Source organism: Geospiza fortis, unplaced genomic scaffold (genome assembly GCF_000277835.1).
Source record: "Geospiza fortis unplaced genomic scaffold, GeoFor_1.0 scaffold429, whole genome shotgun sequence".
Classification (NCBI taxonomy): domain Eukaryota; kingdom Metazoa; phylum Chordata; class Aves; order Passeriformes; family Thraupidae; genus Geospiza; species Geospiza fortis.
Window position 1 is genome coordinate 200,375 of NW_005054411.1, and position 27,741 is coordinate 228,115.

The 27,741-nt window shown below is 36.4% G+C and overlaps 1 protein-coding gene across 1 annotated transcript in view; it reads right to left on the reverse strand.

The window, feature by feature from the left end:
* Positions 1-27,741, reverse strand: part of CNTN1 (contactin 1) — a 127,142-nt gene that overhangs the window by 50,725 nt on the left and 48,676 nt on the right. The window contains exons 3-14 of the mRNA XM_005426349.3: positions 25,110-25,232; positions 16,822-16,951; positions 14,049-14,221; positions 11,992-12,087; positions 10,918-11,124; positions 9,599-9,695; positions 9,262-9,443; positions 7,963-8,087; positions 5,859-5,976; positions 4,104-4,254; positions 3,486-3,613; positions 2,020-2,195 (exon numbers count right to left, since the gene is read on the reverse strand). Of these exons, the coding sequence (XP_005426406.3) occupies positions 2,020-2,195; positions 3,486-3,613; positions 4,104-4,254; positions 5,859-5,976; positions 7,963-8,087; positions 9,262-9,443; positions 9,599-9,695; positions 10,918-11,124; positions 11,992-12,087; positions 14,049-14,221; positions 16,822-16,951; positions 25,110-25,224 (1,698 nt within the window). The 5' untranslated portion in view covers positions 25,225-25,232. The remainder of the gene's footprint in view (positions 1-2,019; positions 2,196-3,485; positions 3,614-4,103; positions 4,255-5,858; positions 5,977-7,962; positions 8,088-9,261; positions 9,444-9,598; positions 9,696-10,917; positions 11,125-11,991; positions 12,088-14,048; positions 14,222-16,821; positions 16,952-25,109; positions 25,233-27,741) is intronic.

Sequence of the window (27,741 nt, forward strand, 5' to 3'; positions counted from 1 at the left end):
TCTAGAAAAGGTAGGGTTATTTGGTTTTGAAATGAAGCACTTCAAAAAAGGACATAAAGTACTGTGGAGATAATCAGAATTTGAGATCAGGAGTCCAGGACCACTGGCTATCCAGAAGATGAAAGAGGTAGCTGGGAACTAAACTGTCAATCTTCTTTTTGGTCCCACATTTGTCAACTTGAAATGCTTGGCTAGAAAGTGCCTTAAAAGCAGGATTAAATTTCAGAATTAACTTCTCCTAAAAGAAAAAAAAAATCCAGTTTACTTCTATTTTCTTTATTTAGAGAAAACCCCAAAAGTGTGTTATCAGTGATATACATTTTTTTGTTCAACATTTCAACACATGACCCACAGATGGAGTGCTTTCTCTTGCATTACAAACTCTTCTGATAAAGCCATTTTTACCTTCCTTCCACACCAAAATAACCAATTCATTAACACTTTCAATCTTCTTTTCTGCTCTGTGGAACAAATTTCTTTGTGTGACATCTGTCAGGTAGCTTAAAGCAATCAACTAAATAAAATCCAACACAGACTGATTTTATTTGCTCTTTCACAAGGAGTAGGTTTAGTGGGGCTTTACTCTTTAAGCTCGTATTTTGTCTGACACTCAGACTCATTCCAGTCTTTATATAAGCACATACAATTAGGAGGCAATTCAAGCTTTTCCAAGGTATTCCTATGCATCAATTACTCTACTGGGGTGTAAATATAGACCTATCAAAAGTGTGACTTAATAGCCACCTGCAGGAAATGTTTTGAAAGATGCCAGTGTACTGGAAAATAACTACATACTTATTCATTCCTGAGGCAACACAAAATACACTGCAGACTACTTACTACCCTGCTATTGAGTGTGGACACAGCCTGTCAGGAGATTTATTGCAGAAAGGAGGGTATGTCTTTGGGTTTGAACATTTATCAGCTGATCTTAGACTATTTCTACTGGCTTGCTGGACAACGACATGTTCTCTCGCTGAAAGGGAGCAGTGTGGCTTCTTAACTATGTCTTACAACTCAGCAAATGAGCAGGTTGAGGCAACTCTTGACTCCTCAAAGGGCTGTTTTGTTCCAAATCAGACTAAAAAGTTACATTTTAAACAAATTTTTACATAAAGATAAACAGATACTGAAAGCAAAAAAAGGAATCTCTTGGTCCATGGAAAATCAGATAATATTGCCAGCCTAGCAAAAGGACTCTTCAGGGGGCACTGGTACATCATTTTGAACGGAGTTGAAACTAAATGTGATCCCTGGTGTTCTCAGACACTATAACTACCATTAGCAACTATTTCTCTCCATACCCAGAGTTTCTCTTGGGAGCACAAAAAAAAATGGTATCTAAATATGAGGATTTTTGAAAAATTTAAATCCAGAAAAGCAGAATAAATATTTACACAAGTAGGCAGCCACTTGGAGGTTGCTGAATATTAGGCAAATCAGCAGGTGAATAGACATAACAAGAAGGATTTCTAATAGAGATATTAATTTTAAATAAACCTGATAGAAGACTCTAAAAACATAACCATATATGCAAATACAACGGAACTATGATTGTTCTACATGCCAAAATAAGTGTCTTTGTATTAACTTGTTTAGCCTTCTCATATAATGCTCTTCCTCAGTGTTTACAGACTGTTTGACTCCTACCCACCATCTGGCCCAGTTTCATGCCAAATTCCAAAAATACTGGTGATAAAAACACAGGTAAGTTAAAATTAATGCACATGCATACTTTTTGGAGGTAATTTGCACGCTGTTTACAATCAGGCTATCTACTTACCAGCTATTTTCACTAATAATCAGAATGGGATTTATCTGAGGTACCAAAATACATCAATTCAGATATCTGATTTCAGGTACCTGCCTGCAAGTGTCTATGTGTCTGTAAGGTGTCTGAACTGTAATTCTATTTGATGTTCTTGGCTTACTGGACCCAAACTGTCACAGAAAAGACAACTATTCACAACAAACAAAACTAGGCTTTCATGTATTAAATAAGGTTCTATAGTATCTTACCATAACATTCCGCTCATAATGCTCGTGTTCTTTCTCAAAATCTATTACAAAGCCATTTAGAGACCAGATAAATGTCAGGTCTAATGTGGGATCATGGGATGCAATGCATTGCATGGTAGCATTCTCTCCAACGGTGACATCAACATTCAACGGAGCTAAAGTAATTCTTGTAGCTTCTGTGAAGTTAATGGCAAACATGGAAAATTCCAACAAATAAATATTTATTAAAATATAACCTCAGCTTCATAACTGTTTGATCATACATTAAACCACTCCGTCAAAGTCTAGTTCACATGTTATTCATACAACTACATTTCAAAAGACCAAACTGAAGACAATTAAGAAAGCATTTTATAACTAAAATACCTGGCTTCTGTTTAGCTCTTTAAATCTCTGAATCACATTACAACTATTTTTATTCATTGACTCTGTCTCAAGTAGAAAGAAGACACATGATGAGTCCTACGTGATTTGTGTTGCATTTCTTGTTTCAATTATAACATTTCCTATGTTTTAAAACTTGTCTCTGTAATGAATGAAAGTTCTACTTGGTTAGGCCAAGTCAGATTTTCATTAGAGCATTGTGATCTTAATTTAACTATTGAGAAACAATATAATAGATGCTTAACAAATTGTGTAAATAGCTACATGTGAAAAAGAAGAGAAAACAATACCAGAAAAGAAAGAAAGCACATCAGCAATGAGCTGTCATGTCAATCCAGCATGATTTCTGGAACAGAGATTAAAAACCTATTTGACAAATGAGTCTTCCACTATCAGTGGTACTTGATAGACATGGGTCTTACAGAATGCTGTCCTTCCTGTCTGTAGCCTAGAGTTATTTAGTTATTTGACATCAGATTTAAAATACACAATTAAGGCTATCAGTACTCAATGAGTAAATAAAAATACTGATAAAGGAAGGTAATTTAGAAGCACAATCATATGGATATATGCCCTCATCTCACAAATTTCATGCATATTTCTTTAACTGCAATGCTCTCTCAAACATGCTTATACCATCACCACCACAACACCAAAACTACCACCAAAACAAACTAATAAACAAACAAACCAAACCAAACCCCCTACAAAACAAAAATACACAACATGAAGGAAGGTTATCAGGAGTTCCATTTCTCTGAGCCATGGCCCCAAGAACACAACTTAGCATGAGTGCTAAGCTACCAAATAAAGGGAATGCATTAAAATAGGTTAATTCAATGTATCTTGTTTAGTACAGAAAAATCAACCCTGAAAATTGAGATACAGTGTTAGAACTGACGCAAACATACCCAGTTTCAACTGAGCAACATCCTTTAAAAGCATCAATTCAGTGTTAATGAGCAACTAAATCAGAAAGATGTAGAACAGCTTGAAAAAGTAGTGCAATGCTGGAACAAAAATTAGTCATTTTGAACTAAGGGATTCTGCCCAAAACAAACTACTGCAATTCTGAGGCTTACCTGTCATTTCTAGAACACCAGTGCTATTGGCTTTTCCTCGGTTATTTTCTGCAAAACAGGTGTAGCGACCTTCATCCAGCTTTGTGACATTGATAATTTCCAGGCTCCCATCATCCCAGATACGTATGCTATAGAAAGTGCAAGAGAAAATAAATTCTATATTAGAAAGCAATGCTTCCTGTAGAACTGTAGTAAATGAAAGAACAAACCACAAACATCATTTGCAAGCTCACATCTAACTACTGGATTTATAAACACACCTACAGTAAAAAATATTTGAAGAGACTGCGGATTAGACTGAGACATTAGATGTAGACATCAATCTCAGATTGCTGGAGCAAGAGAATGTACTTCTATTCACTTGTACTCATTCAAGTATTTTTCTTAAGAGTCTTATGGTACAATTCAATTCTTGAACCAGACTGGGTAAAGATGGATACCCTGCTAACTCTTTGAATCCATCCTGCCAGCAACATTTTGGCATATCATTTTCCTGAAGTTATACACTCTCCTGTCCCTGAAGTCTGCAAAATGGAGAATCATCCTATGGGATAGACAGACAGATACATAAGGTTACACTTTTAACGCTCAAAGTGTTCACTGACAGTCAATACTAACCGGCTCCCATTTACAAGCAATTCTGTTCCTTTGCTCCAGGAGAATTTTGGCTTAGGAGCAGCTTTAGGCTTGCATTCAATGATTACACGTCCCCCTTTAGCTGCTAGGATTTTCTTCTTCATAGGGTTAAATTCAAAAGTAGGAGGTGAAGCTGAAAGCAAAAATTAACACAAATACTGCTGTTAGTGATTTTACTGCAAAACAGAATTTGTTTCCAACATACAATAAAAGACAGAACTACTGAATTGTTTACAAATGTTCATTATGCAGACTAGTGAGAAAAATATTAACAATACAGAGATGTACTTGAAGTACATAATGTACAAGAGACATGAAAAATCATTATGTAGTTTTGTGCTGTGTTACCCTAGAGATTTCTTTCTATTGATTTCTGAACTTTCATCTGAGTTTAATCTAACAAGATCAAAGTCCACTGAAAGTTTCTCCCTTTCAAAAGGCCTTTTGATCAGTCCTAATAAAATTCAGATTCCTGGAGATAAATTTCTTTAACAAGATGCTCACTCAATCATAATTCAAAAGAATAGTTTGGTTTACTTTCCAGTGGTTTTAACCGTCTCTACAAACTAAAACTGTGCCCTTCTTATTCTTTGTGTTTTTCTGTTTGGCCAGCTGCTGTAGATGCATTCTCAGATGTACAGGAGTATTGAGCTATGACTGTCATAAGCACCACACTTATGTCTCTGAGGTCAGATCTTTGCTTACTAATTTTTCCTTTATTTGAAACCAAATTAAAGAAAAAAAGTTTTTAATTATTTTGCATCTTGGCATATCAGCAAGTTAGTCATGCCAGCAAGTGTGCGCACAGCCTGAGGAAATAAGGCCATTATTTAATTACAAAAGTACAGAGCAAAACTCTGACCAATATCCACATATTACCAACACTGAATTTTGAAAACACACATATAATAAGTGCTCATTTTGTGTAAACCAAGCTGGTAGTGAGTACATAGCAATGGAAGAACAGTGTAGAATGAAACGTTGCGCAATGGGTTGGGAAAACCAAGAATAGTTTAGTTCTTGGGAAAGTCTGAAGGCAAGTGTGAGATGGAAAGAGCAGCAACTACCACAGGGAAATTTAGAAACATACAGCCAGTGTGTCTGCTCTAATGAAATCAGTAAAAACATCAGAAATTGTTTAAAGGCTGAGAACTTTGGATCTGAGAGTCAAACTTTCAACAGGATGCTCCTCAGGAAAACACAGTGGACTCGTAACTACATCCAGCCATCAAATGGCACAGCTATTTGTGGGCAAAACCAGACATTGGGACTTCAGTGTAAGGGTCTGCAGAAAGCAAAACCAAAGGAGAGAACAAAAATGAAGAGCTTCAAAGACCAAGTAAGTGACAACATGGTTTCCTAAAAAACAGATTTTACATCACAGAGGAGTGATCGTATGTGAGCAAAAATGAAAATGCTTCTTAAGCAGTTTTGAAAGCTTAAAAGCAACTCTATGAGCTTTGTATACCTTCAGCACTATCAGTTCCTCTGACGGGGAGCACCAGGAAACAAGCATTATAAATACAAACTGAACACATGCCCCACAAGTTGGTAAATTTATTCCTCAAGTTGTTGTCAAAAACTAGCTAGAGAGCTCAAATAAACCCCATCTCACTTAGATTGAGTGAGAGTTCTTAGCTTCATCCTCACAGGAATCTGCTATCAAACAGTACTTGCAAATATAACTGCTATCTTACTCAAGCCTGAAATAGTAAATAGAGAAATAATCCCACTGACCCACAATCTTCAGTTCAGCATTTGCATAAATAATTCCATGCTTGTTTTCTGCTATACACTGGTACATGCCGGCATCATCAAAGGTCAGACTTTGCATTCTTAGTTCACCTTTCCGGAACTAAAAAACAGAATCAATAAAATAACAAGATATTAACATAAACTACATAAGCTGAAGAATACAGACCCATCCACATTCTTTTTTTTTTTTTCTTTTTCAGTAACATTGGGTTCATCTTTTCCTAAAGAAAGAGTCATTGTCATTCAATATTTAAGTTTCTGGGAAAGTCCTAGCTGAGTGTCAGTAGAGAAATTTACTCGCCAGTCCCCTGTTATCATATCAATGCACACTACTGATTCAGAAATAAGAAACAAGGAATTAAATTAATTTTATGCTCATAAGCTTTGTTATGCCATGGTCACTTATCAGTGCTTTCTGTTGTTACATCATTTTACAACAGGAAGAAGTCAAACCAGGTCCCAGTGAGGCAGGAATTTTTCAGAAGATTCCTCTGAGAGATAGTACAAACTATTTTCTATTACTTGGTTTTATAGTAAAAAAGCAAAAAACAGTCAATCAAAGTAAGGTAGTTAAGGTGGGGTATTTTGTAAATGTAGATGTCAATCAATTTTTGAAAGATCATGTTAATGTGTTCTGTTTTCTTGAGAAAATTAAGCTGAAAGCTTTAACTCTTGTATCTAAGTGCATTGGAGTGCATGGGGTAGTGGAAGATTAAGAGAATAGTACTTAGTTGTAAAGAGAACAGATTAAAGGAAGCATATTTTCTGACTATTTTATGTGAAAATGTTTTAATCAGATTTTATACAAGGAATCTTTGTTGTGCTCTAAATAAAAGGCCTAATTACATGTTATCTGATTTAGAAACAAATTATATTTTCAAGGCAATTAACATTTCTGCTATCTTCCATTTGGAAATCATCATATCATCATAGTAACACACAGCATAATCTTCTGGTGTACTACTGGAGACTTGCACACTGCGTTCTGCAATCCAGTATGCAGATTCTGTTAGTGAAAGCCAAGTTCAGTGGGGACCAGCAAGTAACTTGTAATTTGTTTGGAATAACTACCAAAGCTAGACAAAAGCACTGTTTTTCCTGGTTAAGCCACCTCCATATAGCAGATGGTGATATCCCTGCTCTGCCTCCAACATCATTTTTCTTAAGGTATACAGTCAAAAACCAAGCTGCCTCATTGTCTTTTTTGTTTGTTTGCCAAGAGTCACTACAGCTCAGCAGATGCAGAGCTGCACTGTGCCCTCGTATTCTCTTGGTTTTTTAATGGCTTTTCATGTAGTGTAAGCACTAGACTTTGAATACACTGTTGGAATGCCTGAACAGGTTTTTCGCAGAGAAGTTGTGGATCTTCCATCCCTGGAATTGTTCAAGGGCAGGCTGGATGGAGTTCTAAGCAACCAGGGCTAGTGCAAGGTGCCCCTGCCCACGGCTAGGGGGCTGGAACTAACAATCTTTAAAGCACCTTCCAACACAAACCATTCTATGATTGCAGGATACTAGGAGAGAAAATTTACTTTGTTTAAACTAAATATCCAATGTAATAAAATTAAATTATCAAACAGTACTTCTTTAAACTTCTTTTAAACATCACCTAAACATTTGCAACACTCTTTGTGTAGAAAAAATGTGAAAAAATATAGGATATAGAAAGACCACTGATACTTTAAAAAATTATCTTTATTTTCATATCTCCACTGACTATTTTGTCTTTTATTTTTAAAGACACGTTCATGTTTAATGTGGTAAAAAGGATTAATTTCAAGGAAAAGCTGACATTTGTTATCCAGAGTGAAGAGCATTTACTTAAAAGGGCCTAGAGAAAAAGGGATATCTACAAATAAATGGTAAAAAGTTAAGTTGATAAGTCAAAGCTGAATACTAAACAGCCTGAAGAAATAAGAGAAGAATGAGATGAAACTTTAAAAAATAGATTTTAATGCCTCATGAAAGTGGCATTAGGAAATATTTGGATCATTGTAATTAATTTTCCTTTAATAATGCATGCTTCAAAAAACTGTTTCCATGAGCTAACCACTCAAGCCTGTGTTACCTACAGCAATACACTCACCGAGGCACCATTCTTCAGCCACCTAATTGTTGGAATAGGCTTGCCCGTAGCTACACAAGGCCAGTACAGGTCACTGCCTATATCCCTTTCTGTGTCATTGATATGTTCTACCCACTCAGGAGCAGCTGCAGAATAAAATACATGATGCATTGTAAATATAGCACACGCATATTTAATTAGCATTATGTTCTATTAATTCCACTGCTTTTTCCATGATACAGGCAACTCAAAGTAATGATGATAACTCAGCAATGCACCAGCACAAAAAAGAAGTTTTTTTCTTACAACATAGATTCAGAAAAGCCTCAAACTATTTCTTATGAGAAGAAAATATGGAATTGAAATAATGGTTCCTGAAAGACAGAAGACAAGATATCATTACCTATATTGATCTGTAGATTATTCATCTGGAAATTACTCAGTAGCACCATGAAAATGATAGTTAAATGACATGCAACTTTGCAAAACTGTGTATATACTGAAAGGATCCCCAAGAAATTATTCTCTTGGTGCAAACAGCACACGTAAGAAATTAATACTGAAACAGTCCAGCATATTGATTTTGTTAAGTAAACAAACCACTTTATTAGCTTTACTTATTATAAGCAGTAATAACCTTGTCACACTAATTCTGAGTTTGATCTTCTGTAGTTCTAGCACTTAACCAAGGATCTTAACTCAGATCTTCTGTACAGCCAGTGACAGAGACATAAATCTTCTGAGGGTGCTTCAGATGTTACGTGTGACCTTTTCATGTCACGGTTTTGTGCCATAAACCTCAGACAAGGAGCCAAGTTACTTGGAATGATTTCACTATGAGCAGTAAGATACAATTTTTAGTTATCTAATTTAACCAAATGCAAAAAGGGAAGTGACAGAGGGCGGAGGAATAAAGAACTGTGCATATGAGACAGAACTGTGCCAGTAAGACAGAAAGCTAAGACAGAAAACACAAACAAAATAAGAAAACAAGAAATCCTAACAAACCTAAGAATCTCTTTTTCTTCCCAGAAGTTATTTCACTTCGAGTACTATAAACTGATTTAATTTACATTATGCATATATATAACAGGTAACACAGACCTGTCAAAGAGTATATACCAGCTATATAACCAGATAATTAGTACATAAATATTATGCCTTGCATTTAATGCAAGAATTTTGATTCTACTCTATTAACTTGAACAGTGTATGAGGATGATGGTACAAATCAGCACTGACATCAACTGTGAAAACACAGACACTTCCAACACAGCTAAAAGGAACACAGATCATTAAGAATAAAATTGTTCTTCCTACCTTGTACATAAACACTTGCTTGGTGTTTATCTTTTCCTTTATAATTTTCAGCTTCACACTCATAAAGTCCTTCATCTTCATACTGAATATTGAAGATCTTAAGAACTGCACCAGACATGCTTATCTCAGCAGAGGCTGGCAAGGGTTCAAGGTATTTACTCCATCTGAGCTCAGGAACCGGACTTGAAAAGGTACAGTAAAGTACAAATGAGCGTGTTCAAGAACTGGCAGTTAAACTGCAGACTACAAAAAGAGCATTTGATCATGAAATATGTATTTTCATTCCCTGAAATATGAAAGCAATTCGTGCTGCACAATAACTTTAAAACACACTTACTTTCCAAGAGCAAAACACTCCAGTGTCACGTTTTGTCCCAGAAGAGCATACGTGTCCTTGAACTTCACCTTGATATCAGCAGGATACACTTTTGCTCCTAATATGAAAAAAAATATTCTAAGAAAAGGCATGTCAGAAAGTTATAGAGCTACTAAAATTTACACAGTTCAATAAAACTTTTCTTAAAATGCCAGACAAAATTCTTTAAACTGCAACAGCCTGTCAATTCATAAAGTCTGACTAAGCACTGAACTTTTACTAGTAAAGCATAAGTGTTTTACTCAGCAACTAGTTACCTTTCTCTGGATGACTAATCCTAACATTTTTAAAGTAATTTCTAATTGCTTTTAAAGCATGATGATGTACTCTATGCGTGGGTAGACAAAAACCTGAGTCTGTTTTTTTACTGGATAGAATATTTTGGATTATTTTGAATTTAGACTCAATTTTATCTCAGTAAGGGTATGAAGGAGCCAGAGCAAGCACATCTACAGTTTAATGAGTGCAAAGGGATGTCAAATTTCACTGCTAGCAATCCCTGTAGGAACCCTCTTGCAGTTCTAGATGAAGAAGACAGTGTGAATACTGGAATATTTGGTCAAAGACCATTAATTTGAAATTATATTAATTCAATCAGTAATATGGAAAATTGTACAAATAAAAGAGTCACTGAAAAACTGATGATAAGTTTATGAGAACCTAGTGACTGACAGTCTGAAGTGGCAAAAGAGAATTTGGTTCCTATTTAGAAAACATGCAGTTCTCCTGAAGAAACGGCAGCAAATAATCCAGTTACACAAAGCCACAGACGTGCCTTAGGAGATTGACCAAGAGACACAAAGCTCTCAGGCCACCATTGGATAGGAAATTTCATCAGGGTAAAAGGATTTTCCTCTTTCATGGGGGATTTTCTGGGGGAAAAGAAGTAAATCCTGAAGCTGCTCATCAACATTTACATGAGGTTTCTACTTTTCAGTCATACTCCTTTGAACCAATGCCAAGACTAGAAAAGATACTGAAGATTTTGGGATCAGGGGCTTACCACATAAAAGAAATGGGGATTCTGGGGATAAGAACTCTGTTCTCAATGATTTGAAAGGAAATGTGTGATTTAATCAATGGAGATTTCTTTGACAAAGTTTTCACTGTGAACGGGAATGATTTGTACCTCTGCATCTGAAACACCAAGTAACATTGTGCAGCAGCCATTATAACTTGCCATATAATTCTCCTTACAGAAATTAAAGTAGTTATGAATTAGCAAAATTACAATGCAAACAGTTAAAATGCTGTGCATAGTATTTCCAATAAATACTTACGATCAGATTGCGGAATAAGTGGAATAAATTTACTGAATACACTCTTTGTTATGGAAGGGCTGGACACAAAACACGAATAATTGCCCTTATCTGATGCTTCCACATTTGCAATGTAGAGATTGCCATTTGTCTGTGACACAAATCGTCGTTTGTCCAAAGCAATGAACACTGGGAACTCATTTAGAAGCCAGCGATAACTGAGGTCATCTGGAGGAAAATACTTTAGTCAATATTAAAACCCAACACTATCAGCTATTTAAACTACAGAATACTGTCTGTATATAAATCACTTGAGTCTAATTTCTAGGTTATAGATCTTTTCTTCAGAGAGGCAGCTATGCCAACAGATTTATGCAAGCCTCAGCAGCCGGCTCATTCCTGACTACAGTGAACACTGGGGCACTGCGGCTGTCAGTGCAGGTTACTGGGAACCTGGCTACCGTGTGCACACCTTGCCCTGGGCACAACCATCCCACAGGACCTGACTGGGATGGGATGAGAGAGGCAGCTGGATCTTGACCTCATGCAACTGAGAAGCTGGGAACTGTTCAGCAGTCTTGTGATTTAGACAAAACCTTAGAATATTTTAACTAGTAATATGTCTCCATTCTTCAGTTCTTTACAATGCTTAAACTGAGCATGAAAACTAAATCATTATTCTGTTTACAAGGTAGAAGAGATGCTAACAGCCAATTTCACCCCTCATGATGGAATTCCAGATGCTTGAGATTATGCGTATAATCCATGCAGAGCTCTTCAGTAGCTAATGGTGAGAAAAAGTCCCTTCCAGAGAATAAATAACCTCATCTCTGACCCCCTGGGGTGCTTCTGCTGTTCCATGATTTTAACAGAAGCCCATGACCATAGCAGTTGAGGTGACTTTACTAGGTAGAATGGAATGGTCAACATATGGTCAACAACACACATTCAAAACAGCAACCTAACCTAAATGGTGATTCTCAAGCTGCACAAAAGTTACTGTTTAAGTGAATATAAAGGAAACTTTCAAAAATAAATATTAATTCATCTTTTACTCTTCAGACATTGAAAATGAAGCACTTTGAGCTGAATTACCTGGGTAGTGATACGGGGGCTCACAAAGAAGCACTGCCCCAACACCTTCTCTCACTTTAACCTCGTAACGTTCCTCAGGTGGAAAGGGATCCAGATCTAGTTTTTAAAAAAAGCAAGGGGAGGAGAAGAGGGATTTTAACTACAGTAAGTTTTTATTATTATCATCACTTTCTGTCCTGTAGTGAACATTAGTATAGAAATACACCAATGCATTGGCAGATAGAAACTTGTTGACCCTTAATGCCAGTTTTGCTTATTTTTCATTACCAATGAATTTTTTGCTATTTTTGTCATCATAATTTTAAATACCAGGGAAAAGAAAAAAGTGATGCAGACTTTATCTCTAAGAGTAGTTAGGTTTAAAATATTTTAATGAGTGTTAAGGCACTGGATCTAAAAAGTATGTACAGTATTCTCAGATGGACTAATTGATGAAGTATATGAGAGAATGTGAGTTCTGTTCCACGGTTTCAGTAAATTTGACGACAAAACAAAATTACAGCTGGTCAAGACTTTTGAACTCTTCTAAATGGTTGTTGACATTTTACAATGAGTTTATGCATAAGCAAAAGAAAAAAAACTTCCACTAAAGATCAGACATTTTCTCTACTAATTTTAGCAACTCCATTCAGTTCTTTAGAAACATTGATTGTAGAAAGAAATGTTTTTATAGGTGATCATTAAAAAGGAGAAAGGAAGAAATACAACAGTATGAACAAGAATGAAAGAAGGCACTTTTTAAACAGATATTTATCAGCTTCCAGCTATCTTTTCACTATTCCTTACCTCTTTACCCTATTTTAGTTTACATATTGAAATACTGTATATTAGGGTTCTGCTCAGCATAATTTCTCAGTATACTATCAACATTCAGCTCATGATGCCAGTGAGCTGGTAGGCAGAAGGCACGCCTCAGACTGTTTTGGTTCTATTTTTTTTAAATCTATTAGGTTTATTGGTTTATTTTTTTTATCCTATTGATTATTCAGGACTGACATGACTGAAGCCTGCTTTAGGTATAAATAAATATCCCATAAATGAAATGTTGATGTTTTCTCCATTAAAAAAAGTAACAACCTGGCCTTCAATTTTTTTTTTTCTAGAAGATACACTGGCTAAATACAGACTATGACTATACCAACAATGATATGATCATCATCAGCTCATTATAGCTTCTGACTTTCCCTAATATTTGTAGTTCCACAGTCTCACAAGTATTATCAGACCACTGAACTTTTCACTAAATGTCTGATCTTCTACAGCAAGGAATGAATTCTACTTATGGAGGGCAGTTAAAGATAAGTGGGGCACCAAATCCTTAGTGTCAGGGCACCTAGGGCTTTGTGAATGGACCCCAGTTACAGTGGATTCCTTTTTTTTGGGATTCCTTTTTGTACCCTCTGACGATAAAATATATCTGGGGAAAAGGCAACTGAAGTAAAAATAAAACATAAATCCCAAACACTGTCTTAAGTCTATAAAATTTTGCATTATTCTTCATTTAGTTCATTGATTTTTGGTAATTCATGTATTTGGTGATATGCAGGTCTGTACATGTACATGTCTTCTCAAGACAAGCTCATGACTGTCAGAAGTTGACAGAAATTTCCCCCAGCAGGGCTTTTCCACTGTAGCCTAGGAGGCAGGGCATACTTTACCTAGCAAGTGCTGTGCCTTCTTCCTGCAGCTGTGGTTGCACTGCACCTCATCACCATATGCCCTCACTCAAGTCTTTCTTCTGTGACTATTCCCCCTCAGGTCCTACCATGATTTTAAAAGAGCCTGGACAATATTATCTCCACATCTGGCTCCATGAGTCTCTTCACTTAATAATTTAACAATAACTCACTGGGAAGGCTGTTATGCTTTGTCAGCTGAATGCTAAAGAACATAAAATGCTTACAAATTTATTTTGTGTCAATCTCTGCAGACTAAGGCACTTAAGATACTGTTTTTACAGAGTAGTACAGATACAGCACATGCTAGCAGAATACACCACAGTGTAAAACATTGGGCTAACCAGAATTTTTCTATATTCTCACATAAACAACACTTACATCCAAAACTCAGAGTGGCTTCACTGCTTCTGACAGTTCCAAAGATATTTGACACTACACAGACATATTTTCCAGCATCCCTTGATTTCTCTGGATTATTGATAACAAGTCTGCCTCCCACCATACTGTACCGCTCCTTTGTTAAGTCAATATCCCAGTTGTTGAGTTTCCACCTATTAAAAAAGAAAAACAAGATGTAAGACTGGCCCCAAAAAGTAACCTGGTAAGAAAAATGATGTGAAAAATAACTCATAAATTCTGACAAACTATGCAGGAAGTTATTAATATATTTCTATGCAATTCTAGTTTTTCCTTCAGCAAGATGCACAGATTTGAACTCCAGAGGTCTTTTAAACATAACAGTGTCAGTTCTTCCTTCTTAGAGATGTGACATAGTTTGTTAAAACATAGTTGCTGGCCAAGCAGTAAGAGATGCTTGAGCTGGCTGTGAATGAGCTAGCCAATCACCAAACACCCGGATTTTAAACATATCTCAAATAAATATCTAAGTTCAGACTGGATAAAAATGTACTCCCTCTGCCCTTTTAAAGTATGGAGTAATGAGAGCTTTTTTTTAAATCAGCTGCAGATAATGAAAATGTTTTATAAAACATAACGTGTCAGTAAAGTCAGTGCAAAAACTGTGGCATCCTTCATAAATGACCTACTTACTATTGCTTCAGTAAATTGCTGGACACTCTTCCCTTAGTTATGGTAAAACTCCACAGCCAATTCACTGAATTACTGCAATTTTCACTTGAGGGATCAAGAGAGAAACTGGCGGCTGAGTTTTGACCAATTTTTACTTATTTAAGAAATGTTAAAAAACACGGAGTGGGTACCAGTGCTCATGACTTATATTTGTGTTACTGTCTCCACAAGAGGGAGCCTGTTACCTTAGAAAGGAACTGCCCAGCTCCTATGTGCAAATAGCAAAGATGCAACTTAATTACATTTAAAGATCATAACATTATTTCTGCATAAATATTTTCTTTTTTCATAACGTAAGGTTAGGCATTAGTATTTAACAATGATAATACACACACCACCTGTTCATTCAGTATTGAAGATGTACCAAAATATGCAGAGGTCTCATTTGGAAGTGGAACTTGCTATTGTCATAGAAATAAACAAAACAAAACAAAAATTAAAAAATCAAATGAAGTAGAAGAATTTTAAAGATGCAGCAAATAGAATTTTGATCTTATAGAGTTCTAGATATCTCTAGAACTGTCGGTGTTAGAAAAAAGAAATATATCCTTTATTCAGAAATATCTAGGTATAAATGTGCTGAGGACAACTCGTCCTGCAATGAAAATGGCAGGAAGGACTTATTTACCTCTGAGATAGAAGAATTTTGACTCAATAACCGGTAGAGGGCTGAGATGAAGACAACATTGAGGTATACTAAAAATAATGTGTCAGGAAATAAGAAAAGTGGCCTTATTCTGTACTGCAATTATCATCTCATCACCTATCAGTGCTAATTGTCAGATCTGCTCCTAGACACAGAAGTTCTGGAGGTGCAACGCCATTCTTTGAGAGTGTTTTTGCTAGTTCAGATTTTGCTGAGCCCACAATAGATAAAGAAGAATGTCAAAATTTATTTAGAATCTGTAATCATGTATACATGGTGTGTTTTACAGTCTTGCAGACAGAGCTGGGGGAGTCTCTGGTCCAGCTGGAAGGGATGGGGAAGTACAGCAAAGGGTATCAAATCTTAGCATATGTAATCTCTCTACACTTTCCAAGCATGGCAAAAGGAAGGCAAGGCAAGGCAACAAAATGTCATATTCAAATGGTGCTTCTGTACAGGCAGACAACCTGCAAGTAGATTTTTAAAAGTGGCAATGAAGATGAAGTAAGCCGTTTTAATGGAGGAATACCATAGTTCACCACAACACTGAATTTAAAATAATAGCTAGCAGACTTAATTGGTTTTTCTGTTCTAGAAACCTGTCTGGGAACACACATAAGTGAGTACTGGGGCAGATCATAGGGTAATTTACTGAAATGGATCTCTTTTGCTGGCAAGATATTGTGTCTGTCGTTAGTACAATTATAGCAGTTTTCTGCCTATGATCAGGTTGTAATTTAGTCACAGTCTTAATACTGACAATCTTAAGTACATTTCCCTTCACACTATGAGCAGATAATGGCTAACAAACTCATATGAAATGTACAACAAATCATTGCTTTCTACAATAATATAATTATTGTGAAAGAAGTCCTGTGAGAATCTGTATTAAAACTAGCTGAAAGGTTTTTTCAAAATGAAGGTTTTCATGCCTTCAGTAGCATAGCTGACACATTCTTGATTGCTGCCCTGCAACACGGAGGATGCAAAACCAACATGGAATGTAGAACATCCAGGTTCAAAAATCAGTACTTCTCCTTTCAAAGCAAAATAGAATTTAAAAAACCATTCTGAATCAAAAAGAACAAAGAGTCAAATCCCTGCCAACCTGAGCCTAAGCTGGAAAGATAACCTCTCAATTTTTTTAAAGGCCATTTTCTTTTTTAATTTACCTATGGATCAGTATTTCTTTCAAAATCTGAAAATATTTAACACAATATACTGGTCTTAATACTGATTAGACATTTTGGCAAATCAAATCCAGGTTGAGTCTTACTCAAAAATTGCGTATCTCCACATTTTTTACTGCCTTGAAGACTTCACTCCAATCTTTTAACACAATCATTAAATAAAACAATGCGAAATAGCTGCTGAATAAAATGTCCAATATTTGTATATCAAAACAGTAAATATTACCTGTAAGTAGGAGAAGGAACTGCTCGAGCTCTGCAGTTCATTGAAACTTGTCCATCGGAAGATTCTTCTGGATAGATGGTATCAATAGGTTGCTCCTCAAAAACGGGTCCGTAACCTTTGTTTCCTTCCTCTGAAAACAGAAGAGAGTTTCAAATTAATCACTTTTTAACTAGCAGTCAAACTGAAGACAAATTTGCATCACATATTCAAGAATCAAAACGTGAAGACAAAATAGTGAGTCATCTGAAGTTAAATTCTATGTGCTTCAGCAAAACTGGAGCCATAAAATTTTAAAAAGGTCCTACACTAAAAATAATTTCAGTTTGGACAGTCAACCACTTAAAGGTGAATAAATGTAAAACAGGTTTCAACACAACCCATATTTTTTAATTTTTATCCTTCATTTGTGGATTCTGTTGTAAAGCTGGTAGGACCTGCCCACCCCTGCTTCCTTTATCTCCTCCAAGCATACAAGGTTGTTCTTTGGGGTCTAAGAAGCAAGACTAAGAGCAAAGATGAAATGTTCTGGGAAAATTCTTCTCAGTAAATCCAGGATGTAACTTGGTTTATTTTCTGTGAAAATGTCAAATGTGAATTCTAGGTACAGAATGACTCTGTGAGGAGGCAGTGGATGCTCCATATAGATAAAATTTTGAGACAACACAGTTGTCTTATTCTCACAGGCCTCTACTGAGACTGAAACAACAGTCTGGACACTTGTAAGCAAATTCATGGGAGAACAAACAAATACATGATTGCTAACTGGTTCACTTTCCATTCAAGTTCAAGAGCCTTGCTTCAAATCCTAGAGATGCCAGAGACTTGTAAAATGACTGCAAGAATCTTGTAATTCAAGGGAAACAAACAAAACAAACACAGCTTTAAGTAATAAGATCCTCAGAGATGGCTGAATAATTTAAACCCAAAGCAATGGTTAAGAATGAAAATTATTTTCAAAAGCAATGGTTAAGGATGGAAAAATCCTAACATTTTGCAGTAGTATCTGTGCTGTCTGTAAAAATTTGCTACATGTCTGGTAATTTAAAAAAATCTTCTCAGATCAGTAAATAAACTGGCTTGTAAAAGATGAATGTTCTTAAATCAAATGATGACTTTGTACTCATGCCTTAAAAGTCCTGTGTTTGGTCCTAAAACATTTTAGACTAAATTAGACAGTTTTTAGGAATCCTGTAAAAGAAAAAAGAGTCTCTCTATATACTTAAGGAATGTGAATTATACCAGTGTAAAAATACCACATATACATAAAATAATCTTTCTGCAGATATCGTTTTTATTGTTTTTAACTTCCCTATTCATGGAATGGACACTGGATTACAACACTAGAAGCAGACTGTCTGTAGATAAAAAGCAACTTCCCTTTTGACTTCAAATTGATGGTAAATGGTAAAAAAGTCACCATTTGCCTTGAGGACAGGAGCAGGTACAGAAGAAACTGTTGCACTACGAGATATATAGTCAGACAACCTAATTTTTAAGAACTAATTCATATAATGAGAATTTTTTCAAAGAAGCAAAGAAGAGCAGCTAGAAAGGCAGAGCTTTTGAGCAACGGTCTGCTTTCTTTCATATTTTAAAGCACAACACAGTATAAAAATCTACATATTGCTAGACCAAAAGAAGAACTAATTTCAGACTGAAAAGGCAAGATTCACATACTTGCTCAGAGACTGGAATGACTAAGCCAGAAACCTGATGGCACGATCTGTGCAGTTCTTAAACATGAGTACAGAATAACAACAGTCTCCAGCAGCAAATTGCCATATCATATGCAGCTGACTCTTCACCTTAGGACTCAAATGATGTTGCAGAGCACTTAGGCATTTCATGGCATGCATTTTTAATGCTGCCAGCACTATTAATTATACTGAGTGAATGCCTGCTTCTCAAACCTATCAAATGTGCTTTATAAAGGCACTTCTGCTGCAATCTATTATGAATCTGGTTTCAGGTGTCTGTCTGCACAGAATAAGATGTTCACCCTGAATTTCAGGTATGGCAAACAATAAGCCTTTTATTCTCAGCCACAAGACCATGCATGGACCAGTGATATGAAATAGCACATAGGAGAAAAGAGAAGAGAAAGGGGCTGTGAAAAGATCTGCAAGAAATGTTCACACTTCAAGTGAAGTACCATGACTATGGGACAAAGTTTGGAGAATGGCAAAGGGAAGACTAAGAGTACAATGAAAAGCGTCACCTCACTGAAGTTGTGCCTACATGAAAAGGAAAAGTAGAGAAAGAAGAAGAAAATGGATATATTAGGCAAACTGAGGATGTGATGAAGAGCACATTTCCTATGTTTGGATCCTGCTTTAGACAAGAGGATGGACTATCTGACCTCTCAAACAGTGCCCTATGTTTTGGGTAAATTTCTTGTGATTTGTATTTTAAATTGGAGCGGAAGCTATCACCTGACTATTAGAGGCATTCTTCAGTGAATTCTGAAAATAAGACTCAAATCTTTCAATATTGCTAAAATATATTAGGAAGTCTGTGAAAAGGTCAAGAAAATCTTTCCTCAACTGATGAGATTACAGACCCTGTACAAGAATCTTTCCCTCTGGAAGGTGGTCATATAATTCATTCTCCGAGTGACACTTTCTAATGAGTCTTCTCCTTCTCTTTCTGTTTCCTGTACACCTATCTATTTCCCTGGCACTCAACACTGCCAAAATTGACTGCCTGAGACAGTTGTTGGGTGTGAGTATTGATCTACCTGCAAGTGTTGTATCCAGTTACATATTTTAACATGAGAGAGAGACAAAGATCTGTTGACATGGTGCATGGCTAGATTAACCTTGAGTGCTAAAGGGTGCCACACATAAAAGCCTTGGAGTCATTCATTATCAGTTTAACTAAGTTGTCAGGCTCTGCACTAGCCTTGCAAGACCAGAAACCATTTGATATTTAGAAGTAGTTCTTGTATTGATTTTAATATGTGAGAGAAATGAGGTGTCTAAGAAGCTCATACTCAAAAACAAGACGGTCTGAGAATGAGCCAAAGTATCTCTACCAGGCATGCAGGAACACAAAATGGCACTTCCACATTTCTGAGCACTCTTATCACCAAACAAATTATGATTATTTATTTACAAATGTCAGACACTCAGTAGTAGCATGTAATAGTCTTCTAAGATCCAAGCAGGGACAAGGTAAATAGGCATTAAGTAAATTCATCCACTTCTTTTTTTCGGAAGAAAATTCTTATCTCTCTTTAGAAAATGTGAATAATTCTGTATGTTGTGATAAAAAGCTTTAAATAATGTAGATGCTAGCCTCCAGTTCAGAAATGCCTTTTTGAACTTACTGTTCTGGAAAATGTCCAAGCATGAATAATTTAAGGTTTGGGGGCTTGATTGTTTCTTTACTTCTCTAAATCATGTGGGAAAAGTTGTACTTGGCATTCATGAGAAGCTTATGTGCTGAAGCAGTAACATGTTCATACTAAAAAAATTCATAACATAGTGTCACCATGATGGAGAAGAGAGGGTAAGTGTAAGCCATCAAGACGCTAAAGGCAAATCACTTTCCAAGAGCCAGTCAACACTCTTACAGAAAAGGTGACCACGCCAGCACTCCCTCTTCATATTATATGAAAGATGAAGACTGTCTTTGGGAAAGCTGCCTCTATTTTTCTGGACTCAAAGGAGCAGGAGAATAACTACTATTTCCTATGTGCTAGTGAGGACATTGAAAAGACCCATAGTTAATGATGTAGTTTCTCCTTTACAAGAAGTTTCAAGTATGAAAAGCTCCAGCCCCTGGCAGAGCAAGTTTCTCCACTTGTGCCTAACAGAGTACAGTTTTCTTGTCTTCTCATACTGCCAAGAGGAATGTCAGCCAATACTAATTATTGTATTTCAAACATATTCCCATTTGTGTATTCAATATTTAAATTTTTAGGTGGTTCTTCCTTAAAAATCGAAGTGTTAGCTAAGAAGTGACTGTAGAGCCTAACATGTTGATCCTATGGGAAAGCCAGTGACCAGCAAATTAGGGATGAAGCTAAAGTGCAGTAGTTATTCTCCACAATCTCCCCACACAAGCCTTCCTGGTGCATATATCAGCAACACACTCAGAAATTCAGCATGCTGTCTAAAAGCATCCCCAGGTACTCATCAAAACAACTGTGTTGCACTGAGAGGCTCTGCTTCTTACTGGCTTTCTTGCTTTACCGGCCTTCTCTGAAGGTTTGGTTCCTAATGATATTTGGAACTTTGGTTGCCTAAAAAGCAGAACAGTTTAGACATTTTTACCCCTGGACTATTGCCTCATTTTGCACAATTCAGGATAGTTTACTAGAGTGACAAGCTGCCTTCTAAGTAATGATCTGACCCAAATGCAGATACTGCCTGGCTCTGCACTATCAAATCCCAAGGTAAAAAGTAGAACATTTTATGAGAAATATATTAGCAGAGAGACATTTTTCACTCTTGATTCCTTTCATAGCCAAATGTAATCTACTATTCATGAAGCACAATAAAATACAGGGTCTTTGCAGTTTTTGATTAGTCTTTTGGAAGAACAAAACAAGCTGGAGCTGAAGAACAGTCTTAATTCTTTTAGTGATAGATTAGAATCCCAACTGAAGACACACTTGAATTCACTGATTTACCTGGGAAGTAGTGGATGACAGAAAAGTTTGAAATTCAGACTTAGCAACAGGACATGAATCTAAAGAGGAGTCAAAGGCAACTTGGAAGTGCGTTGGAGAAATGTCAGAGGGAAGTGAAGAAGAGTCAAATATTATCAGTAATAGGCATGAAATAACTTTTTTGGCAGTGGACTGACAATCACTGACATGTTCCCTGAGGAGTGGTTTGCTGCTCTCATTTGCCTTGCACTACTCAAAGTGCACTCTGAAAAGCAACTCTTGTAATAACTGTCTATTCTATCAGTAAGTGGAGAGAGAATTATTTATGGCTTTTTCACCAGTTTATAGCTGCAAGACTACATTTCAACCACTAATTTACCTAGAAAATAAATACTGCTCCTGTCTCTTTGCAGAAGATGATCTCTGCCTTTACCTCTGATGCCTGTATCTCTGATTCATAAAATCTTTGCTTCCTTTCAGTTAAGTAAGTGCACATTCACCATGGATGAGAAATGGCCAGTCAATGCAACAGTTCTCAATTTCTGCCTCTAATTACCACAAAACAGAACTGGCTAAAAAAATCAAGGTGTTTACTCCAAAGCAAACTCTAAAATTCTAAAAACATATGTATTTCACTTTGAGAAATTTTTTTAGAATTTCCTGCAGTGAGAAAAAGAACCATTTTAAAACAAATAAAACTCCTCAGCTTTTAGAGTCTCAGAATCCCTGTCCTCTCTTCAGGCCCTATTCTAAACATCCCAAGTCAGCGCAGCTTCAGTTTGCTAGCTCTCTGTTTCCCAAATATGTCTAACTGCTATAGTCTGAAGGCTCTCAACACTCAAATACATGAATTCTGAATACTTTCAGGTTTTTTTGGTTGGTATCTTTGAACCTGGGGGCACGCCAGGGTGAGACTTCTCAAAACAATGGATCTGCAAACTATCACTTTCCTGGGTCCAGAGCAATTAATAAAGTAGTAGGTCTGTTAAGGAAGCATGGATTGCAAAAACCTAGACTACAGAGTCACAGACGAGCTTGCCAAAGGCAATTTACAGAGTAGAAATACCTAGAATTGCAGATCCAGCACCACAGAAGGCAAGAGGAGACAAATATACTTCCAGAGAAAGTGCGTTTTGCTAAAAGGTGTTAAAACAACTTCTTAAATACTCTGCTTTCAATATCTGCTTCCAGTTACTTTGCCTCTTCACTCTGGAACTTGGTCTGTCTTGCTATTTTAATGAGAACCATTATCTTTACTCAAAAACTGTCCCCAGTTTACACATCCTCCACTACTGTTGACATTGCCAGCATTCCCCTTGATAATATCCTGTGTGAAAGAACATCTCCTAGAACTTGATCACTCTACTTGTGCTCCTTCTTTCTCTTCAGTATCTTTCAATTTTTAACCACACTGAGAACACTTCCAAGCAACCTGTTATATTTCATCTTGGTTGCCGATACATATTGCATACTGCAGATACACATTTTCTGGATACAAAGGCATTTTCATTGCCAAGACATACATTCAAGACAATTAAGACTAACTGCCAGCAGCTCTCAAACCCATTTGAAATGAGAAACTCTCCAGTAAGATTCAAGTGCTGGGGCTGAGCAAAGACTGCAACATCAAATTTATATAACCCAGATGGGTGCCATAAACCCTAGATGATAGAAGCAGATTTTCTCTCCACTCAAAAGGTTATTTAATGATTTATGTGAATTTATTGATTTAATGATTTAATGATTTATGCGAAGTAGAGCAGGTCCGGGAGCAGAGAGTATGTGCACTACTCAGCCTTACACTGCAATACACTGGCAGCAACAAACACCCTCTGATTGTATAAAACTAGGTATCTTCCACATTGGAGGGTGGTGGCATACCTTTAGAGATGGTCACAGGTCATAACTTTGGCTTTTGATGAAAAATGCAAGCAAGTATTTATTCCATACAGGAGATAGGTTAGGAAATGTGTTTGAATGGTAACAGCACCATTAGAACCTGCCCTGGATTCACAATCCTCCACACCAATGGCTCCCATCTTGTTTGTGGGAATCTAAGAGCGCCAAGAACAACAGCCCAGTGAGAGATCAAACGAGCCTTGCTATGACAGTGCCAGTGTGTATTCACACTGCACATGGTGCCATGACAGCCCACTCTGTTCTTCCTATGCACTCAGCTGTTACCCTCACAGTTCATGACCTTCCAATGCCATTTTCAGGAACTTGCCAGCAGCTACATTCTGGTGCCAAGGTTTTTTTTGGCTAATGGGCACAAATGTGATGTGCAGAATACACAAAAACATCAATAATTCGATCCTGCCTGTCAAGAAATTACCTGAACAGTTGTTCTTCTTGATTGATTCACCCCTTTTATCAACCAGTGTCCAGCACTTGTTTGGCTACCGTAGCTGATTGTTTTGTTTGATGTCAACAGGTCCAGAGCAAAATCATGTGTGTAACATTACTGATAGCACTTCACAGTTTTTCTTTATTATTATTTTATTCTTTCAGGAAAAGCCCAGTATTGAATTACAGTGGTGAGTTTAAAGTTTTAATTTTGGTGCTATCAGCAAGCCTCATATCTTAACAAAGAAAAACATCTCTTGAAACATACAACAAATATATTGTGAAGATATTGATTTTTATCAGGCATCAGTAAATCCTCCATCAGACTCAGATGTGGACTAAAGAACACCGTTGAAAACCACAGAATAAAGTTATGGTCCTGCTAAACCAGAAATCATTTCTGCGAGCTCTGCACTGATTTCTTAAAGGCAATGAGCTTACATCACACTATAATCATAATTTTTGACTCAGTAATAAGGAATATGGTTTCATGGTAGTGAAACTGAGGCAATGCCTGCAATGACATCCCAGATGAAACAAGTCTATGACCCTCAAAGTAGGGAAGGATCTAAAACCTACCTTGAAATTAACCAAACCATTAGTACACAATGTTTGCACTTTTCAAATATTGGTGGATATTTTGTTTTTACACTAACAGAAAATTCATCCCAGCAACTAAAACCCGGCATTCATTTGAATTGGCATGGAAATCTGAAACAAGCTTTACAAATCTCAAAGTTGTTTGAAACAGTTGGAATTTTCCCTTTTCACAGACCTCCCTCGATCTCTTAAAATGGAACTAAAATTTCAATTGCAAACATTTCTCTAAATGCAGATGCAAGAAATAGGACTCCAGAATGTTTTAGTATTTATGGCCCCACCTCTATTCATGAAAAAAAAATTATAATTTTTAATAAAAAACTGAAGTCAGAATAAGCAGAATTACACCACTGTATTATGAAAAACTACCACTACACTGGGCTTCTGGAAAATTATGGATTTTAGATTGTTTCAATAATAAAAAATTTTGTTTTTCATTATTCTAAACATGTTGATCATCTGTGCACAACAAACAACTGATATACTTTTTATAATCTAGAGAGATTTCACTCTGTAAATCAAATTAGCCCAGATCTATCTTTTTTCAAACTTTTTATTATGGCAGCCATTCTAATAAATATGCCTCCTGCCAGTTTCATTGTTCACATTTAGTAATTTGTTGTATCAGCACAAATAAATTAAAACCATAAAAACATTCTAATTGTCCTTGAAACACATAAAACTAACAACAGTTACTTTAAGGAATTCACACAGGATATCGTCTTACCTACTGCCAGGGAGTAGACAAAACAGGGTGTAATAAGATGATAGATGAAAAACCAAATGGTTATCTTCTGTTCAGCCATCATCTCAAAAGGAATTGTGCACTTCAATACCATCATTCGGAGAACTAAAAAAGTCGGTTACAGAGAAAGAAGAGAGAGTCAATAACTCTGACATAAGGCTTTATCTCATATCACATTTGGCCTGGCAGATGATCTGACTAAACTGAATACTTAAGAGTTAATATAGGAGAAAATCTTTTGAATAATAAATGCATCATCAGAATTTCTGGATCAAATTAATTATATCTATTATTCAGAGAGCACTCTGTTTCAGAGTACTCAGATGTTCTAGTGATGGTATAATACGGTAAATGTTAAAACTGAGCATCCTTTTTTACACTTCTCTTCTGTTGTCTATCCTTCATCTCAGTAAATACTACATTTCAATTCATGCCTTCAAAATCTGTAAAAAAAGACTACAGTGAAACTAAAGTCCATGCATCTCTTTCAGATTGATTTTGTCTAATATATCACCATTTTAAACTTTTAATATACAATTAATGGTCTTTCACAAAAGTGGTTATATTTTTCATGAGTTTCCTTTTAAATACTGAATATAATCATTATTGCTATGTTGTTTTCAAAGGTTTCACTTTTCCATATGGGAGAAACTCTGCCTGTAACTATACTAAAACCAAGCTAAAAAAAGCATGCAGCTTCTTTTCAATAGTCTAAGATTTTATAAATTATTTTTCAGACACTTCTGTAAGATTTGTTACTACTTCCAAACAGAATATTTTGCCATTTTTTTCTTGCTGGGGACTATTATCTATTTCTTTAGAGAAATGTGTCATCATGTTTGCAGTGTGCAATTCTCTAGGTTTTTTTTTTTGATGGATTTCTTGTCACAAATATATAAATACATCCTTTATATCAATCACACCTTATTCTTGCTTCTTTATTGGTTCTGCTCTAGCACTCATTAAGAACTTCACAAAAAGCAAGGCTTCCAGCTTATCACTGGCAGAATACTGTATCTCAGGCACATGCTGATATCATCCAGTCCCCTCAGTATATCCATTTTGTTATTATTTCATTATAAAATATGCTTACACATACTTAAACACCCTTCAGTAATATGCATCCCAGGACATGGTGCATGCTAAAAAAAGAATACTTGTAGATGAGGAACATTATTTAGTGGTAGACTTGAGCAGTTCTGGGTTAGCAACTGGAGTCAAGAGGTCTTTTCCAGTAAATGATTCTATGATTCTAATGTTGCATTGTCATTTTTTAGCAAGGTGTAATCTCAATGCTCCTGCTTTCCAGCCTTCCATGCCAGGAATTGACGACTCTGACAGTGACATCCACCTTTTACCATGATACTTGCCCTTTCCACGTCAAAATTTTTACTTAATTGTTCATTTCCAAAATCCAGATATTTTAGATCTTGTTTAGAAACTGTCCCATTTCCCACCTCCAACAGCAAGAAAGGGGCAATTTTAAATTACAAAGCACAAGTACAAATACACTTGACTCCCTAAGTATGGTCAGGATAAATCCTGCCCTTATTACAGAGAGCCTCTCATCTGAGCTGCTGCCAGACATGCCTGCTGCAGTGTATGTGTCTCACGTCTCCCCCTGAGGTGGCTAGGAATGTGTCTTGGCCATTGGGACCTTTTACTTCTCCCCTCTTTCTCAGAATAATGCTGAGATGTTCATTTGAACATGCCTCAAACAGTGAACTTTCATTAGAACAGAGTTTCAAGAGTGTTTTGATGAACTCATAATGCAGGAAAATTACAAGCAATATCACAAGAAAATCTTCAGGCTCAGAAAGTACAGGAGCTGCTGCATGTCACATTTTCCCCTTTTTAAGCAGAATAAATCCTTAATAAAAATATATGACCCTACAGTTATGGCCGTTACATGAAAACTGTGCTCAGCAAAAGACAGACAAGAGTTAAACAGTGATTCCCTAGAACTGAGATTTATTTAGAAATATTCCCTAGAAAAGGCACTTAGATTGGCAACAAACACATATGCTTACTGTAGCTGGATCCAAGGAGAAAGATTTACTTAACGTCTTTACTTTCCCACTTCTGTTGGCACTAAAGTTTCTTCAGATTCTGTCACACAAAGGACATCCATAACTATTTCAGGCATCTACCTTGACCAATGTATGAACTACGGCGTGTAATTCATCCAGAAGGCAGTGGTAGGTTTGATCAAGAAATGACTTTGTATACTTTTCCAGCAGCCACGCCCAGACTATGACATCCATACAATATGACACTGCCTTGCCTGAAACATTTGTTTCCAAATGACACGAGTAAAGTGCATAGTTATGCTGAAATAATGCACATAATTAAATAGCGCAGAAACAGGAACTCTTTAGGGAACAACGGTAATTACACAGCAGCTCATGATGATAATAACTGTGTTCAATTGTATTGATAGAGGAGACTGTTAAGAGCACTGTGTTCTCTGACATTATTATAGTCAGAGAGGGAAGATCCCTCCTCCCTCTCTTCAGCAGAATTTAAGTTCAATTTTGGAAAGATACAATGCCCTCTAGTTCCCCAAAAATCCCTTTTTGCTGGCTCAGAAAAAAAAAATGGCTTCAACAATGCT